Source organism: Somniosus microcephalus, unplaced genomic scaffold (genome assembly GCF_052327205.1).
Source record: "Somniosus microcephalus isolate GS21.2 unplaced genomic scaffold, FLI_Smic_1.0 unresolved_chr1, whole genome shotgun sequence".
In the NCBI taxonomy this organism is placed as follows: Eukaryota; Metazoa; Chordata; class Chondrichthyes; order Squaliformes; family Somniosidae; genus Somniosus; species Somniosus microcephalus.
In genome coordinates, this window is record NW_028225179.1 from 88,749,846 (window position 1) to 88,768,960 (window position 19,115).

General features: G+C 46.0%; 2 protein-coding genes across 2 annotated transcripts in view; both read right to left on the bottom strand.

Moving 5' to 3' along the window:
- The window catches only part of LOC147095572 (scavenger receptor cysteine-rich domain-containing protein DMBT1-like), a 960,763-nt gene that overhangs the window by 481,291 nt on the left and 460,357 nt on the right, over window positions 1–19,115 (bottom strand). The gene's annotated exons all lie outside the window — the stretch shown is intronic.
- On the bottom strand, window positions 1,234–18,753 carry LOC147095575 (zinc-binding protein A33-like). The gene is made up of 6 exons (XM_085974698.1): window positions 18,233–18,753; window positions 10,996–11,091; window positions 10,498–10,731; window positions 4,826–4,848; window positions 4,499–4,734; window positions 1,234–2,694 (listed from the first exon to the last, which is right to left on the bottom strand). The coding sequence occupies exons 1-6, from the start codon at window positions 18,644–18,646 to the stop codon at window positions 2,162–2,164; spliced, it is 1,536 nt and encodes a 511-aa protein (XP_085830824.1). The 5' UTR covers window positions 18,647–18,753; the 3' UTR covers window positions 1,234–2,161.

Genomic DNA, 19,115 nt, shown 5'->3' on the forward strand with positions numbered 1-19,115 from the left:
GTACACAAAGGGTAGCCCTTGTGCCCGATAAGCCATCCCCTTGGTGGAGTCTGTGCCTCGAACATGTCAGCCACAGTAGTCTGGCGCAGGATAAATGCATCGTGGCTGCTTCCTGGGAAGCGGGCATTGACAGCTAGGATGCGCTGCCTGTGGTCACACACCAGCTGTACATTTAGGGAATGGTAGCCCTTCCGGTTGCGGTAATCCTCGGCATTGTGGATAGGTGCCCGCATAGCCACATGCGTGCAGTCAATGGCGCCCTGCACCATGGGGAGGCCCGCGATCCTGCCAAATCCGACTGCATGCTGCTCCTGCCTCTGTCGGGTCATGGGGAAGGAGATGAATTGGTGTCTCCTCGCGTAAAGTACATCGGTGACCTGCCGGATGCAGCGATGCGCAGCGAACTGGGAGATGTTCGCTATGTCCGCAGCAGCGGCTTGGAAGGAGCCGCTTGCATAAAAGTTCAGAGCCACCGTGACCTTCACTTCCACCGAGAGAGACGTCCTGCACATCAGCTGTGGATGCAGATCTGTGTGAAGCAGCTGGCAGATCTCTGCAACCACCTCCCTTCTGAAGTGCAGCCTCTTCACACAATGCGCCGCAGTCATGGTGAGATAGGACACCTGCTGCCGGTATTGCCTGAGTGGGTAAGGCCTACGTTGCCGACGCTTGATGGCCCCTCTGCGTCTAGGCATGGCTGGCCCTCTCTCACAGCATCTGCGAGCCCTTCGCACATAATGCTGCAACTGAGGGTTGGCCCCCCATACAGCCCCCATAATAAAGTTGAGAACAGATAAATCACAATGAATCAAATGTCAAAGCACTGGCCAGAAGCCAAAAATACCTCTCCTATGTTGTCCCAAATCTGTAACCTCTGTCCCTTGGTCTCTGTCCAGAAATCCAAAGCAGTAAAGTCTTTGCAGCAAAATGGCTGGGCTTTATAGGTCAGTGTAAGTGCCCTTTAATTTGCGCTCCCCGAGGCCCACAGGGCCTCTTTTGCGTTCCACCTCACAGTTCTTAGCAGCGCCACGCCCACATTGGGCGGGCGCCACTGAATTTCCGGTTTGGGGCGCGCAAACAGCGTTGCGCGACGATATGACGTCATAAGCTGCGCGCGCACCTGAGCGGGCAAAAACACTTTGCGCCGGCGCTAATTGTCAACTGAAGTTGGGCGTCGGCGCAGATCGGACTGCGTTCAGGCGCTAAGTGTCTAGCGCCGGAAATATAGCCCTTTTATGGCGTTAGCGGCTGGCGCAACCCACTGAATTTCTCGGCCTCAATGTTTTCAAAGGGAGAACGGATAGACACATGAGGGAAATAAACTTGCAGGGCTACGGGGATAGAGCAGGGGAATGGGACTGACTGGATTGCTCTACAGAGAGCCAGTACGGACTCGGTGGGCCGAATAGCCTCCTTCTGTGCCTTTATGACTCTATGGCTCCTTCGACGTAGCAATCTACATGTTTCTGCATTACCCAATACAACTCTGTATAAAGTGAATTTTAACGAGCCTCTTCCGTTATCCCTGATCGGTAAAGTTTGAACGACTTCGTTTTCTGTAGAGGAGTACCGCTCCCCTACTTTGTATCAATAGTTTCAGTCTTGTTGCTATTTTACCAAGTGGAAGTTCTAATTATTAATCTGTACCACTCCATACCAATCTCCTGCTTCTAAAAAAGGATGATGTGTTCACAGATATTTCCTTCTGCAGAACTAACTTGTTATCAAATGATTAAAGCTCTCTGAAATACATGCACTGGACTGTCTTTTAATGAAGTTTATTGTCTAAACTGGCCATTGCTTTAAAGATCAGTCTTAATCCAGCAGTTCAGTCGCAACTGCATCTAAATTGACTTAAACTTCCTCACTTAACAGGCAATAGCTAAAGGTTACTATTACTACAATATAATGAGAAATCAATAGGAATATAATGCCAACAGACCTCAGGACGGTCTGATTAACACTTTCCTTACACCAATCAACAAATGTTTAAAAGGGTTTTCAATCTGTGTCAATCTTGCTGAACAGAGGACGCTAGCTACATGTTCACAGTTCTGATTTTCTGTTGTAGTTTGTTGGAATTTGCACACAATATAATGAACACAGCGGTGAGATCCAGATTATTTCTCTTCCCTGGCTCTCACTTCAATAGTGTAAGGTTTTACAAAACTAAATGGTGCAATTTAAGAGGCTCAGCATTTGTATAACTATCGTTTACATAAAGAGAGAAATAAGGAAAGAGTTTCTCAGTGAATGCGTCAATGGAAGTAGAGAGATGAGACATAGCAGCAGCATTGTAAAATGACACTTGTCCTCCCTCGTAGTCCAGGTAAACTCCGATGGTCTTGGGTTTCACGCTTAATGCAAGAATCTGGTCGGCCTCATATTCAACTCCATTTGTCAATGACAGAGTCCAATATCCATTTTCAGGGAGAAGACTGATCACTCCCTTCCTATTGGCTGACTCTGTGGCCACACCCACAATCCACTCAGTCTTATCCCCCACCTCCACCTCCCAGTAATGTTTCCCAGATGTGAATCCCTCTGATCCCAGCACACTGGGACTCATATCGAATCTCTCTGGATTATTAGAAAGCCTTGCTTTCCTGTCGCTGAGTTTTACGCTGGTCTGGTCCTCAGACAGGATGAGATGAGGAGACGCTGTGTTTGAGTCGAAAATCAGTGGCGCTGGAACTTGGAAGAAATAAAAATAACAAAGTTAAAAGCTTCACACAAACGAGTATGAACAGCGGCTATTATTTCATCTCTGCATAATTGCATCCTGCACATAGGTCATCCTCATTTAACCGCAAATACCACTTTTCAGTCATAAATAATTCTCTTTCATTCACATACGTGTGGATAGAAATTCATCTTGGCGATAGTGCAATACGGGCGGTATCTGATTGGCCGCCAGTTACACACCCCACCTGATATTCCATTGGGGTGTAAATTCATCTTGGTGGTCTCACAAAACGGGCGGTATCACAGCGGCCACCTATTATAAGCCCACCCGATACTCAGTTGTGTTGAAGTCAATGGAAGGGCATATTGGGCACGTCTTAACACAGGCAGATGATCAGATACTGCAGAGTTTGTGCTACCGCCCTTTGACTGCAATGTATGAATTCCTATTTCATAATTCACCTTGCGGTAGAAATCCGTCCTGGGCAGTCGGCACTATTGGATCGACTTCCCATTATATCTCCTGCCTGACAGTCAATTCTATTGACTGTACTGGGACTGAATATTGGGCTGCACCTATAACAGACCGCCCATGCCATACCGCCTGTTTTACCCTATCGCACAAGATGAATTTCTACCCAGAGTGTCTGAAATGCTAATTATCCTATTTCCCTTTGGGAATCCTTCGGGATTGAAATTCGACTTGGCTTGGGAATCAAAACAGGTGAAATATTGGTCCCTGCCCATTATGCCCCCGGTTCTATTGTACTCAATGGGCTAGACATTCATCTCGGGCTATGGTGCAAATTGAACGGTATTGGACCAGCCGCCCATTACACGCAGCGCCTGATATTGAGTTGCGTTGACTGCAATGGAACTGAATATCAGGCGCTGAGTATAGCGGGAAGCTGGTCCACTACCACCCGTTTTGCTGCACCGCCCGAGTGAGTTTCGAGCCAAAAGGAACTGCATATTGGGTTGAGGCTATAACAGGCAAATAACGTGATACCACCTGCACTGCGTCCCTATCATTAGCTGCACAAAATTCAAGCCCTGCTCGTGTAGCGGGTTCTAGAAAATCACTTTACTGCATCATTGTGAATTCAATGGGATAGAAATTAGTCCGGGGTATTAGAGCAACACGGGCGATGTCACATCAGCGTATACACTGCGCCCAATATTGAATTGAATATCGCGCGGTGAGTAGAAGCTGCAGCCCATACAATCCTGCCCGGTTTGCACAATCGCTAAAGATCACTCTCCAACCACACCCCGCCCCCCCTCGCCACGTTTCCAAGTAGGCACTTCTTGCGGGAGCCTCGCCTTCCAGCAGTTAATCTCAGGCATCGCACCGTGAATTGTGGATATTCAGGACAACAGGCAAAGTTCCCCTCTACAGTGTTTATACCAGAGAAAGTGCTCTCCCTACACAATCCTCCTCCTTCAGGGGTTTGATTCCACTTTGGTAACCCCACTATTGAAATAAAATATCAGGGAAGCTTTGGCTTAATTAAATTAAGGAAAACCAGGCAAGAATTGTGGGTCTGGAATGCAATGGACGCTTTTACAAGAATTCCCAGTTTTTGCCATTAATTTCAATGGGTGGGAAATCAGGAGCAATTGCACCAAGTTGCCAGCTCCATGCGAGGGAGTGCCCCTGGTGCTGTGCCTCGGAAATTTCAGCCCAACTATCTTAGTGATACAATCACAGACCGGGTAAGTAGCAAGTTCCTTCACACTAATTCAAACACAACCCGGCCATTTCCCTTTAGATAAAGTGGGGCCACATGGTAAATAAACGGTCGAGTCTCACCAGGAGCGATGATTTCTTTCATTCCTTTCCACATTGTGTACAGTAAAGGTCCCCTGAACAATCCCAGTGTCAGGGCACTGAATCCCACTGGATCTTCCTCATGTTCTTCAGAAGATAAACTCCCAGTTACTTCATCACTTCCATTTTCATCATCATCATCATCATCGTCATCGTCATCGTCATCATCATCACTTCCATCTTCCCCCTCACTTTCATTGTCTTCATTCCACAGATATCTGAATGGGATTTTCGAATAGGTTAATTTCTGAAAATAACACTCCAAAGACTTGTCATGTATCAAATGATGGGTTTAGATCATATACCCACCTTTCTGGCAATCTTTTCATTTCCTGTATATGAAAAAAATTAAAAATGAGAATGGTATCGATGTAAGATATGACTTAAGTTCTACTTTGCCGTGCATTTCAATCACCAGTTAATAACTTGCGATGGTCTACTGTGAAATCTGGGCAAAGGTTCCTGGCAATCTGAAACCAGACAGCTTGATAGCAGCAAAACACAGCGGGCATATATTTCAATACATTTTAGAAGATAGGACCAGGAGTAGGCAAGTGTCGGAAGGTGTTCGGGGAAGGGGGGGGGGGGTTTGTGGTAGGGAAGGGGAGGGATCCAGGTCGAGGCATCTGCACCTCCTGGCCCACAAAGAAAATAAAAAAAATTTAGCTCAAATGCATCTTCAGCTTACGAATGCTCCACACCGTCACCTGGCAGGAAATCCGCAGCAGCTTCCCTGCTCAGGCTGATGTTAAAATTGCGGTGAACATATATGAAAAAAGGACGCCTCAAGATTTGGGCAGACAACTAGCCACCTCTTCAGGACCATCTGCTAAAATCGGAAATGATGGCTCTAAACTAATGAAGGGGGATGGGAGGATTCAGGAAAGAGTAAATTTAAAAGCAGCAAGAGTAATGTCAAGGTTCTACAGTAGAGTTGTGGGTAAAAAATAAGGAGTGGGTCAGGAAGGAACAGGGAGATCATAAGAACATAATAAATAAGAGCAGGAGTAGGCCCGTCGACCCCTGCTCCGCCATTCAATAAGATCATGGCTTATCATCGACCTCAACTCCACTTTCCCGCCCGATCTCCATATCCCTTGATTCTCCTAGAGTCCAAAAATTTAACTATTTCAGTGTTTGGGGCAAAGAATTCTAAAGATTCACAACCCTCTGAGTGAAGAAATTCCTCCTCATCTCAGTCTTAAATGGCCTACCCCTTATCCTGAGACTATGCCCCTAGTTCTAGACACTCCAGCCAGAGGAAACAACCTCACAGCATCTACCCTGTCAAACCCCTTCAGAATCATGTATGTTTCAATGAGATCAGCTCTCATTCTTCTAAAGTCCAGAGAGTATAGGCCCATCCTACACAATCTCTCATCATAGGACAGCCCTCTCATCCCAGGAATCAATCTAGTGAACCTTTGTTGCACCACCTCCAAGGCAAGTATATCCTTCCTTGGATAAGGAGACCAAAACTGTGCACAGTACTCCAGGTGTGGTCTCAGCAAGGCCCTGTACAACTGTAGCAAGACTTCCTTACTCTTATACTCCAACCCACTTGCAATAAAGGCCAACAAGCCATTTGCCTTCCTTATTGCTTGCTGTACCTGCATGCTAGCTTTGTGTGTTTCTTGCACGAGGACACCCAAATATCTCTGAACACCAACATTTGAAAGTTTCTCACCATTTAAAAAACATAGGGGGAGAAATTGGGTGAGTAGCGCCACCTGTTAGCGCCTAAAGAGGCAGTCAGTGGCTGTAGCGCCACTGGCTGCGCCTCCCGCGATATTCAGCAGGGGCGCTAATGGTGGCATTAGCCTGTTGCGCTGCGCCGCCACCAATGACGTCATCGGTGTGCGCAGCGCCCCATTAGCGCCCCGTTCACGATATTTGGTAGCGAACGCCGCTGTAGCACCGTTCGCTACCCGCGCCCGGTTCATGGGGCCTTGCTGTGCCGGCAGCGGCGCAAGTTAAGGTGGAGGTGCGGGGCGGCCGCCTGCCAGTACCTCCGTCCCCGGCCTCCTGACGCCCCCCCCCCCCCCACGGCATTGCCGGCTGTTTCCCGAGAGCCCGGTACTTCTCCTCGGTGCCGGGCTCTTTTGCCGGCACTCGCGATCGGGGATCACACTGTTGCAGGCCCCTCCCCCTTAACAATGGGAGGAAGGCCTGCAGTACCGCAGCGTGCCATGCCGCAGCGTGTGGCACTGCGGCACGTTGCGCTGTGATATTCAGTTTCAGAGCCCTAAGAGGGATGCGGAGCGCCTCGAGCCTCGCCCCGTCTCCCTCGAGGGTTTCTGAAACTGAATTTCTGGTGATCGGTATTACTCCCAACGCAGCGCAAAAATCAGCGCCCAGGCGAACTTGGCGCCTCAGCCAAATTTCTAGGCCATACTGTTTTTCTATTCTTCCTACCAAAGTGAATAATCTCACATTTCCTTACATTATACTCCATCTGCCACGTTACTGCCCACTCACTCAGTCTAACTATATCCCTTTGCAGACTCTGTGCTCTCCTCACAGCTTACTATCCTATCTAGCTTTGTATCATCAGCAAACTTGGATACATTACACCCGGTCCCTTCATCTAGATCCTTGCGGCACCCCACTAGTTACAGCCTGCCAACCTGAAAAAGCCGTTTATCCCTACTCTCTGTTTTCTGTCCATTGACCAATCCTCTATCCATGCTACTATATTACCCCCAACCCCATGAGCACTAATCTTGTGTAATAACCTTTTATGTGGCACCTTATCGAATGCCCTTTGGAAATCCAAATATACCACATCCGCTATTTTCCCTTCACCCTGCCAGTTACATCCTCAAAAAACTCTAATAAATTTGTCAAACACGATTTCCCTTTCATAAAACCATGTTGACTCTGCCTAATCATGTTATGATTTTCTAAGTGCCCTGATACAACTTCCTTAACAATGGATTCCAGCATTTTCCCGACGACAGATGTCAGGCTAACTGGCCTGTTGTTCCTTATTTTTTGTCTCCCTCCTTTCTTGAGTGTAACAAAGGTAATAGGGCATCAGTGACTAAGGTGACATCAGGGAAAAATAGACAAAGCTCAAAGCTAAAGACATTGGGCTAAAAATTCAGTTGGGCGCCGTTTGGGGTGCCAAGCTCGCCTGGGCCACTTGCGCCATCCGGATATTCAGTTTCTGCGCCCCAAATGGAAGCGGGCCGCTAATCGAGGCTTGGGGCGCTGAAACTGAATATCGGCGCGCTAAGGGCCGCAGCGCCACACGCTGCGGCACGGCATGCTGCGTACTGCAGGCCTTCCTCCCACTGTTAAGGGGGAGGTGCCTGCAACAGCGCGATCCCCGCTCGCGAGTGCCGGCAAATGAGCCCGGCACCAAGGAGAAGTGCCGGGCTCTCGGGAAACAGCCGGCAATGCCGCGGGGGGGGGGGGGGGGGGGGGGTGGGGTGTAGGAGACCGGGGACGGAGATGCTGGCAGGCGGCCGCCGAAAAAGCGGCCGGCCGCACCTCCACCTTAACTAGCGCCACTACCCGCCACAGGTAGGCCCCTGTGTACCGGTCGCTATTTGCGGCCGGCGCTGAAGAGGCGGGCGCGACCAAATATGGTCATCGGGGCGGGAGCGGGGCACTGCGCACACCGATGACTTCATCGGTGGCGGCGCGGTAGGTGTGGCCAGTGGCGCAAAAGCCACTGAGTGCCCTCTTTGGGCGTAAACTGGTGGCGCAGGCCACTGAATTTCTAGGCCATTATATCTGAATGCACGAAGCATTGGCAACAAAATAGATGACTTATTGGAACAGATAGAAATTAATAGGTTTGATTTAATAGCCATTACGAAGATGTGGTTGCAAAGTGACAAAGGTTGGGAACGAAATAATCCAGGTTACTTAACTTTATAAGAGATAGGCAAAATGGAAAAGGAGGAGGGGTACCCCTGATAATAAAGGATGAGATAAAGACAGCAGAGAGAAAGTACCTTAGCTCGGAAAATCAAGAAGTAAAATCAGTTTGGGTGGAGCGAAGAAACAGCAAGGGGCAGAAAACATTGGTGGGAGTTGTTTATAGGCCCCCAAACAGTGGTTGTAATGTCAGGCAGAGTATAAATCAGGAAATTAGAGGTGCCTGTAACAAGGGTAATACAGTAATCATAGGGGGCTTTAATTTAGATATAGGCTGGGCAAACCAAAGATGCAGTAATAGTGAAATAATGGGGAACCAAAGGTCTAGAGAGAATGAGGAACTTAAAGAAAGCAGTATAAGTAAAGACATACTACTGGGGAACTTAAATGGGACTAAGTGGCGACAAATCCCGTGGACCTGACGACCTGCATCCTAGGGTTTTAAATGAGGTAGCTGCAGAGATAGTGGATGCATTGGTAATAATCTTTCAATTTTCCCTAGATTTTAGAACAGTCGTCACGGATTGGAAGGTAGCAAACATAACCCCGCTATTTAAGACAGGAGGAAGAGAAAAAATGGGGAACCATAGACTAGTTAGCCTGACATCTGTAGTAGGCAAAATGCCAGAATCTGTTATTAGGAACGTGGTAACTGGGCACTTAGAAAACCGTAATATGATTATGCAGAGCTTTATGAAAGAGAAATCGTGTTTGACAAATCTGTTGAGATTTTTGAAGATGTAACTAATAGGATGGATAAAGGGGACCCAGTGGATGTAGTGTATTTGAATTTTCAAAAAGCATTCGATAAGGTGCCACACAAGAGATTTTTGCATAAAATTAGGACTCATGGGATTGGGGGTAATATATTAGCATGGATTGAGGATTGGTTAATGGACAGAAAAGAGTGCAGGAATAAAGAGGAATTTTTCAGGTTGGCAGGCTGTAGTGGGTTTCCGCAAGGATCAGTGCTTGGGCCTCAGCTATTTACAATCCATATTAATGACTTAGATGAAGGGACTGAGTGTAATGTATCTAAGTTTGCTGATGATACAAAGTTAGGTGGGAATTTAAACAGTGAGGAGGACGCAAAGATGCTGCAGAGAGACCTAGACAGGTTGACTGAGTGGGTAAGAACATGGCAAATGGAATACAATGCGGGGAAGTGTGAAGTTATCCACTTTGGTAGGAAAAGCAAAAAAAGCAGAACATTTTTTGAATGGTGAGAGGCTGGGAAATGTTTGCATTCAGAGGGACCTGGGTGTCCTTGTACATGAATCACAGAAAGTTAACATGCAGGTACAGCAAGCAATTAGGAAAGCAAATGGAACGTTAGCTTTTGTTACAAAGGGATTAGAATATAAGAGTAAAGAAGTCTCACTACAATTATACAGGGCATTGGCGAGGCCACACCTGGAGTACTGTGTCCAGTTCTGGTCTCCTTGCCTAAGGAAAGACATACTTGCCTTAGAGGGAGTGCAACAAAGGTTCACTAGACTGGTTCCTGGGATAATGGGATTGCCCTATGAGGAGAGATTGAGTAGACTCGGCCTATATTCCCTAGAGTTTAGAAGAATGAGAAGTCATCTAATTGAAACATATAACATTCTTAATGTGCTTGACAGGGTTAATGCTGAGAAAATGATTCCCCTGGTTGGGGAATCTAGAACACGTGGGTCACAGTCTCAGAATAAGGGGTCGGCCATTTAGGACTGAGATGTGAAGAAATTTCTTCACTCAAAGGGTTGTGAATCTTTGGAATTCTCTACCCCATAGACCTGTGGATGCTCAGTCGTTGAGTATATTCAAGACAGAGGTCGATCAATTTTTGGGAACTAAGGGAATTACGGGATATGGGGATAGTGCGGGAAGGTGGATTTGAGGTAGAAGATCAGCCATGATCTTGTTGATTGGCAGAGCAGGCTCGAGGGGCCAAATGGCCTACTCCAGCTCCTATTTCTTATATTTTTATATTTGCAGCAGGTGAGTAACCCAGCACAATTTAACTGCCTGTCCAACTAGTGCCTGTTGGGTTGGTAGGGTCACAGAAAGTGAACCCTACCTCCTTGAATAGGTGGTTCGTAAAGCGTTACCTTGAGAAAAGCAATGTTGTCTTGCTGGTCGATAACAGCAAGAATGTTCGATATATCGTCTTCAAGGGATCTTAATTCTTCTTCAACTGTTGCCAAGTTGATCTCCATTAATTGAACATCTTCCTCTTGTTGCATCCTGAGTGCTTCAATTAAACCTTTTTCTTTGTCTTGAAGATATCGATGGATTTTTGCAAATTGTGCAGAGATGTCTTGTTCCAGGGATCCTGTGAGTTCCTAAGATGGTGAGAGATAATACAAGAAGCGGGTTGCATAGGAGTCACATTGAAATTGGTCTTAGGCAGTAGTGCTAATTGGGCGGTATCCCATTGACCGCCTGTTACACGTTCCGTATGATATTCAGTTCTATTGAAGGCAATGGGAGTGCATATTGGGCAGGGAGTGTATCTGGTGGCCAATACAATACTGGCCCATTTAGCACTGCTGCCCATGTTGAATTTCTACAGTGCAGTGTTTTCAAGTAGCACTGATAGTACTTACATCCAGTTCCGAAATTTTCTCCTCCTGCTGACGTTTCAATTCACTTTTATTTTCCTTTTTATCTTCCATGGAATCCAAGGTGGATTTCAGCTGGTCCTAAAAATAGAACCAGATCTTGTCAAAAGCCATCATATTTTTATTTGATTTTGTACAGTTTTATATAGTTGGGGTTTAAGATGGAGGCAACACATTTACCGAGCTTCAATCTTGAAGATAAGAGACACAATATCTGATGATGTTAATCAAAAGACTGGTTAACATAAAGATGCTTTGGCCTACGGGTGAGTTGCATTTGCTGAAGTACCACATAAGCGATTTATTGCAAAGATAATGTTGCAACGATTTAAGGAGGATTTGACCGCCATGGGATTAAAAAGTCTGCTTCTGGACTCCTGGCACACACCAGAAGCACATGTTGCAGAATCGTACACCACCAGCTCGGAATCTTCTGTCTATTCATCTTCAGCGAAATGCTTATCTTACGGATTGTGAGGTGGTTGGAGGGCACAAAACAAAGTGTAGGGGATAAGAGAATGTTTTTAAACTAGAAAGAAATGGCGAGTGGTGATCCACGGAGGTCGGTGTTGCTGATGACACCAAATGGCAAATTATGACAAGAATTCCAAGAGGAAGTAAATAGGCCACCAGGAAAGTCAAATAGGTGGCAGATGCAGTTTAATGGAACACAATCCAAAAGAGTACACTTTTGAAGTATTTATAGAAAAAGGCAACGCACTTAACAGATAACATCTAAAATTGAGTAGAGGTGACGAGTGGCCGTGCCAGTAAGCAAACAGTGCTAGTAGATAAGGCCATAAAAAGGCAAATAACTTTGGTTTTATATTGATAGATATAGAATACAAAATAATTAGGTAATACTGAACATAGCCCACAATAGCTGTATTGTGTGCCGTTTTAGGGACCCAATTATAGGAAGGACCTAAAAGCAATGGAAAGGATGCAGTGTACAGTGTACTCGAGATGGGGGGTTACAGTTATGAAGATGGAAAGATGCAGTGTGCAGTGGACTCGAGATGGGGGGTTACAGTTATGAAGATGGAAAGATGCAGTGTGCAGTGGACTCGAGATGGGGGGTTACAGTTATGAAGATGGAAAGATGCAGTGTGCAGTGGACTCGAGATGGCGGTTACAGTTATGAAGAAGGAAAGATGCAGTGTGCAGTGGACTCGAGATGGCGGTTACAGTTATGAAGAAGGAAAGGTACAGTGTACAGTGGACTCGGGATGGGGAATTACAGCTATGAAGATGGAAATATGTAGTTTACAGTGGACTCGGGATATTGGGGTAAAACATCTCTCTCAGTGCATCTGACGAGCACATCAGCAAAGTGCAGCCACCAGCCCGGGATTGTCCATCAATTGATTGAATTGATGAGGCGATCAGATACCGCCATGATATTCAAACACATCCCAAGTGACAGGAGGAGTCAAGGACAAAACCCGAAGTGGGCATCACAGGTAGTGCCCAGAAATTATTCGAGTTTCAGAGTACGGGCTACACTTTGTAATGAGGAATTTCTGTTCGGTGAATGTGTTTTGTGGTTTTGTGTATTTTGAAATAAAGTCCTGACCAGTAGTTGTAACCTGAATAAAGTGATCTAATTGTTGAAAGCAGACTGTAGGGGCCCTGACAGATATACTCCAGCAGACAGTGTATTGGAATTGATAGTTTAGCTTCGCCTACAGTAGCCCAGACATCGCAGTGATTTCGCCCACTTATGAAAACTATTACCAACCATTTATGAGAAGAAGGTGCTGAGGAAAATCGAGCGATAAGGGTCGGAAAAAGCAATTAATAAAGACGTATCCCCGCCCCCCCAACTACACACAGACACAACGTCACACAGAGAGACACCAAAATACACACACACAGACACACACACAGACACACACACACAGACACACACACACAGACACACACACACACAGACTAGTGGAAACATCTTCTCTATGTCTACCCTATCGAACCCTCAGATGATATTGAAGACGTTCTTCAGGTTACCTTTTCTTAGAGAAAAGTGCCTCAGCCTGTTCAATCTTTTCTGATGGGTATAACCTCTTAGTTCTGGAATCATCCTTGCAAATCTCTTTTGCACCTTCCTGGTGCCTCTATATCGTTCTTATAAAATGGAGATAAAAACTGCACAGTACTCCAAGTTTAAAATAACTTCTCTACTTTTCAATTCTGTCCCTATAGAAATGAACCTCAGTGCTTTGTTATAAACATAGAAAATGCTGGAAATACTCAGCATCTGTGGAGAGAGAAACAGAGTTAACGTTTCAAGTCGATGAACTTTCATTAGAACTGGAAAAAGTTAGAGATGTAACAAATTTTAAGCAAGTGCAGGGGCAGGAATGGGGGAAGGGAGGAAAGATAAAAAGGGAAGGTATGTGATAGGAGGGAAGGCAGGAGAGATTAAATGACAAAAGGGATGATGGTGCGAGGCAAAAGGAGATGTTAATGGCACAAGTTAAAAAACAAATGATGGGTCTAGAAGAGGTGTAAATGGGAATGGTGGAATCATCAACAGCTGCCACGTGAGAAAATAGGGGCAGAGGTTATAGTCTGAAATTGTTGAACTTGATGTTGAGTCCAGAGGCTGTAAAGGGCCGAATCGAAAGATGAGGTACTGTTCCTCGAGCTTATGTTGAGCTTCATTGAAACAGTGTTAGAGGCCAAGGATGTAGAGGTCAGAGTGGGAGTGGAGCAGAGAATTAAAGTGACAGTATACCAGAAGCTCGGGGCCACAGTTACGGTGTGAATGGAGGTGTTCCGCAAAGCGGTCACCCAATCTGCGTTTGGTCTCCTCAATGTAGAGGACACCACATCGTGAGCAATGAATACAGTATACTTATTTGGAAGAAGTACAAGTAAATCGCTGTTTCACCTGGAAGGAGTGTTTGGGGCCCTGGACAGAGGGAAGGGAGGACGTAAATGGGCAGGTGTTGCATCCCCTGCGCTTGCACAGGAAGGTGTCCTAGGAATGGGAGGGGGTGTTGGGGGGTGATTGAGGAGTGGACCAGGGCATTGCAGAGGGAGCGGTCCATTCAGAATGCTGAAAGGGGAGGGGAGGGGAAGATGTGTTTAGTGGTGGGGTCATGCTGGAGGTGACGGAAATGGCAGAGGATGATCCGCTGAATGTGGAGGCTGGTGGGGTGAAAGGTGGTTCTGGGAGGATGGGGAAGGGGTGAGAGCAGAAGTGCAGGAAATAGAACGGACATGGTCAAGGGCCGTGTCAACCACGGTAGAGGGGAATTCTCGGTTGAGGATAAAGATAGACATATTGGAAGCACTAGTATGGAAGGCGGAATCGTCAGAATAGATGTGGTGGAGATGGCGAAACTGGGTGAATGGAATAGAGTCCTTACAGGAAGCGGGGTGGGAGGAAGTGTAGTCCAGGTAGCTGTGGGAGTCAGTGGGCGTATAGTGGATGCTTGTCACTAGCCTGTCCCCAGAGATGAAGACAGAGAAGTCGAGGAAGCAAAGGGAAGAGTTGGAGATGGACCATGTGAAGGTGAAGGAAGGATGGAAATTGGAAGCAAAGTGAACAAAATTTTCTAGTTCAGGGCAAGAGCAGGAAATGGCACCAGTACTGTCATCAATATATCAGAAAAAGAGGTGAGGGAGAGGACCTGAGTAGGACTGGAACAAAGAATGTTCCACATATCCCACAAAAAGACAGGCACAGCTAGGACACATGTGGATTCCCATAGCAACACCTTTAATTTGGAGGAAGTGAGTGGAGTCAAAGGAGAAGTTGTTCAATGTGAGAACAAGTTCAGCCAGGTGGAGGGCGGTGGTGGATGGTGATTGTTTGGGCCTCTATTCAAGGAAGAAGTGGAGTGCTGAGGAAGTGTACTTTTATATTACAAAATGGCTTCACAAGGTACAGAATAGAAAACACAAAATGGCTTCCATAGATTAGTAATTGCTAGTTCTGCTGAAAAAGCAGAACTCTCCAAATTAACAGATGACCTCATCTGTTAATTAGAACAAAGACCTTCAGAGGTACATACTGTAAGCCTCCCTATCTCTTTCACATAGCTAGATGAAGAGAGTCCTTGAGTCATGAATAAACCAGGATAGGGAGTCAAAGAAGAACAGAACTTATAGATTAGATAACCCTATCTATAGGCATTCCTTTTTTTTCCAGCCCTTTTTATCCTTGATTACAGTTTTACTAACACTATATTTTTCTTGTTACTAATTATGATCTCAGACTTCGATCATGTGATTCTGAAGGCCTGCTTTAACTATAAATATGTTACCTTTTGCCTATGATCTTTGACGTGGTCAGCGTAGCCATTGTCTACATGTCCGCTTCCCTTGTATACAAGAACTAATAAAGTCTTCCTTTGACGATACTTTGTGTTTGAAGAGTCTTACTCGGGAGTCGAGATTTTGGCAGTGCCCTCAGGCCGTCCTGATGAGGGCTGGAGGTGTAGAGGGATTGGACATCCACAGTGAAGAGGAGAATGTTGGGGCCAGCAAACTGGAAACTGTTAAAGTGGCGGAGGGAGTCGGAAGAGTCATGCATGTAGGTCAGAAGAGACTGGGCAAAGGGAGTAGAGATAGAATCGAAATAGGAAGTTATCAGTTACATGGGGCAAAAATAGGTTGAAATGATGGGTTCTCCAGGGCTGTCCTGTTTGTAGATCTTGGGAAGGAGGTAGAAGCGGATTGTGCGGGGTTGGGGAACTATGAGTTTGACAGCCATGGAGGGAAGATCTCCAGAGGAGAAGAGGTCAGTGACAGTCTTGGAAACAATGGTTTGATGTTCGGTAGTGGGGTCATGGTCCAGGGGGAGGTAGGAGGAGGTGTCAGAGTTGGCGTTCAGCCTCTGCAAGGTTCACCAAACAGCAGCACCACCCTAGTCAGCAGGTTTAATTACAATGTTGGTGTTGGATCTGAGAGGACAGAGTGCTACAAGTTCAGAGGGAGGTAGGTTGGAGTGAGTGAGGGGAGCAGAGAAATTGAGATGGCCAATGTCACGCCAGCAGTCACAATGAATAGATCTAGAGAGGGTAAGAGGCTTGAGGGAGGGGTCCAGGTAGAACGAGAAATCTGAAAGTGGGAGAAAGGGTCAGCCGTGCGGGAGGACGACTACTGGACAAAGAAGTGGGCACGGAGACGAAGACAATGGAAAAAGAGCTCAGCGTCTTGCCGAGCCTGAAATTCATTGAGGTGGGGGCATAAGGGGATGAAGCTCAGGCCTTTGCTGAGGACTGATCGTTCTTTCCACCCCTCCCCCTTTCCTGCCCCTGCACTTGCATAAAATCCATTACATCTCTAACTTTTTCCAGTTCTGACGAATGGTCATCAAACTGAAACGTTAACTCTGTTTCTCTCTCCACTGATGCTGCCTGACCTGCTGATTATTTCCAGCAATTTCTATTTATATTTCAGATTTCCAACATCTGCAGTATTTTGCTTCTGTCCCGGTGCTTTGTCAGCTTCTTTCTAATGGCCTTAATAACCTGTGATTTGTGTGTCTGTACCCCCAGATCCCTTTGCTTCGTCACCCCATTTTGACACATGTTCCAAGCAGTAGGTGGCCTCCTTATTGTTCCTACCAAAATACCACCTCACCATTATATGAACATGTGAACAATGACAGACATGTAAAGACCCTCTGGTCCATCCCCCCTGTCCCACACAATTGTGGTACTTTGTGTATCACAATCTGTAAACTCCCCAACCATGTGATCTCCTGGGAGAGGCAAAAACAGTTAAAACCCAGGCCAATTTGGGAGAAAAAATCTGGGAAAATTCCTCTCCGACCCAGCCAGGCGATCGAAACTAGTGCAGGAGATCACGCTGGCCCTGAATTCCCTGCCGTACCTACCTCTGCCCCAACCAGAAACAATCCCAGCTCTCACCTGAAGGAATTCTGTGAGTCTGCGACCACTGCACAAGACGGCAGCCTGTTCCCGAGGTCCACTATTCTCTGGGAAAAGAACCATCTCCTGACATCTAACCTAGATCTGGCCTTACACAACTTAAATTTGCGACCCCTGGTCCCCCCTAACTTATTTAATTGGAACAAACTGTCAACTGGAACATAGTCTATTCCCTTCATCATCTGATAAACCTCAATCAGATCACCCCATAGTCTACGCTTCTCTAAAAAGTGTACAATCCCAACTCTTTTAGCCCATCTTGATAACTAAGATGCTTCAGACTGGGAATTGGTCTAGTTACTCTCCTCTGCACCCTTTCCAAAGCCCCAATATCACCCACCACGTGAGGACACCAAAATTGGACACAGTATTCCAGTGAGAGTTAGCCACGGCCTTGTACAAGGACACATTAGCATGCCTCATCTAATAATTAATTGTCCTATGAATGTATCCCAACACTCTATTTGCTCCAGCTATCACTTCACGGCATTGCTCAGGTACCTTTAGAGATATAAGCACTAGAATGACCAGATCTTTCTTTATCGACCTTGTTTAATGCTTTTCCCTGGAGGGTGTATGATTGTTAAACACTCGCCCTGCCCACATGTATAAATAACACTGCACTTATTTAAGTTAAACATCATTTGCCAGTCATGAGCCCAATCTCCCAACACATTAAGATCTGCCTGAAGCAGTCCTGCCAGCCAGTTCTCAGTCCAGCTCAATATATTGCCATTAATATCAGAGGCTTTACTCTTGTAGAGAAGCCTCTTGTGCGATACCTTATCAAAATCTTTTTGTAAGTTGAAGTAGACAAGGTCTACTGGGCTTCCCTAATCCCCCAACTTCGTAACTTCTTCAGAAAATACAACTAGATTTGTAAGACATGCCTCCTTTTATAAGGCCATAATAAAATTTATATTGAAATTAAGTTGCCAAGTACACGCCATTCTGCAAGTTTATTAATGTACTTTTGCATTTTGAATTTGTGATTCCAGAGTCCAAATCATTTATGTAATGAGCTCCAAAGTACAGCAATCACAGCAACTTGCCACACTGTCCGCGCCCATATTTTAAATCTCGCCACTACTGGGAAATGAGTCCTGGAATCAGAGAATACAACCATAGAACGATACAGCATGGAAGGAGGACATTCGGCCCATTGTGCTTGTGCCGGCCTTTTGATAGACAGACCTTTCCCATTTGTCCCACTCCCCTACTCTTCTGAGTAAAACTAACTAGAAACGACTCCACTTCTAAAGAACCATAAACATCACAAACAATCCGTGGGGTCTAAGACACTACCGTCCATTTACCTTGTACTTTCTCACTGCATCCCCGACCGGCAGGAACCTGTGCCCTGAATGTGCGGGCGAATCTCTACAAATGACACAGATCAGAGTCTGATCCTCCTCACAGAACAGTTTCAGCTTCTCGTCGTGTTCCTCACAGTGAGACCGGCCCTCCTCCGGCTTCGGGTTCAAGTCCAGCTGCCGAGCTTTCTCAGAGAGATTGGCCAACACCCTGCTACTTTTATACCGTTTCTGGGGGAAAACTGCGCGACATTCCGGGCAGGTCGCGGACTGCCCCTGGTTTTCCCAACACTTCTCGATACAGGATTTACAGAAGTTGTGATCACAGTCCAGTCGCACCGGCTCCACAAACAGAGACAGGCAGATGGAGCAGGTTAACTCCTCAGTCAGGGTGAAGACCTGTTTGTTGGCAGCCATTTCGTCTCCACTCCTTCTAATTCCGGAATAAAAACTTTCACTTTCACCTCTTCAATTATTGCATAATCAAAGAGCAGTTGGCCAATAACAGGTCGGTGGTTTTTAGATTTGAAACATATGTAATTTAAAGTCACCATCTGACTGGAGTAGGAAATGGGAAAGCCGCTCCTGATCTATGAACAGGATGGAGGTGTGGGAGAACAAACTGCTCATTAACAAAGGATGGTATCCCAGCCCTCCACGAGAGTGCCATTCCTGGACCAAAGAGTGCACATCTGATTCTAAAATATTAGTTGTAAATGTAAATTAATCTTAAAACATAAATTCTGCTGTTTAGAACAACTTGAAAAAATACTTTCTTTTCATAATTATGGCGTAAAATTGGTATCAGGTGAGCACACTGTTCCCTTTGCCCAATTAATTAATTTAAACCAAATTGAAAGTGAGCACAATAGAAACATAGAAGATA

What these genes read in the sequence shown, in the direction of transcription:
- LOC147095575 (XM_085974698.1), bottom strand. Translation starts at nt 18,646, where the DNA reads ATGGCTGCCAACAAACAGGTCTTCACCCTGACTGAGGAGTTAACCTGC. An exon ending in ATGCAGTGAGAAAGTACAAG is followed by an intron (nt 11,092 to 18,232) that starts GTAAATGGACGG and finishes TTCTATTTTTAG; the next exon opens with GACCAGCTGAAATCCACCTT. An exon ending in ACAACATTGCTTTTCTCAAG is followed by an intron (nt 4,849 to 10,497) that starts GTAACGCTTTAC and finishes TTTCATATACAG; the next exon opens with GAAATGAAAAGATTGCCAGA.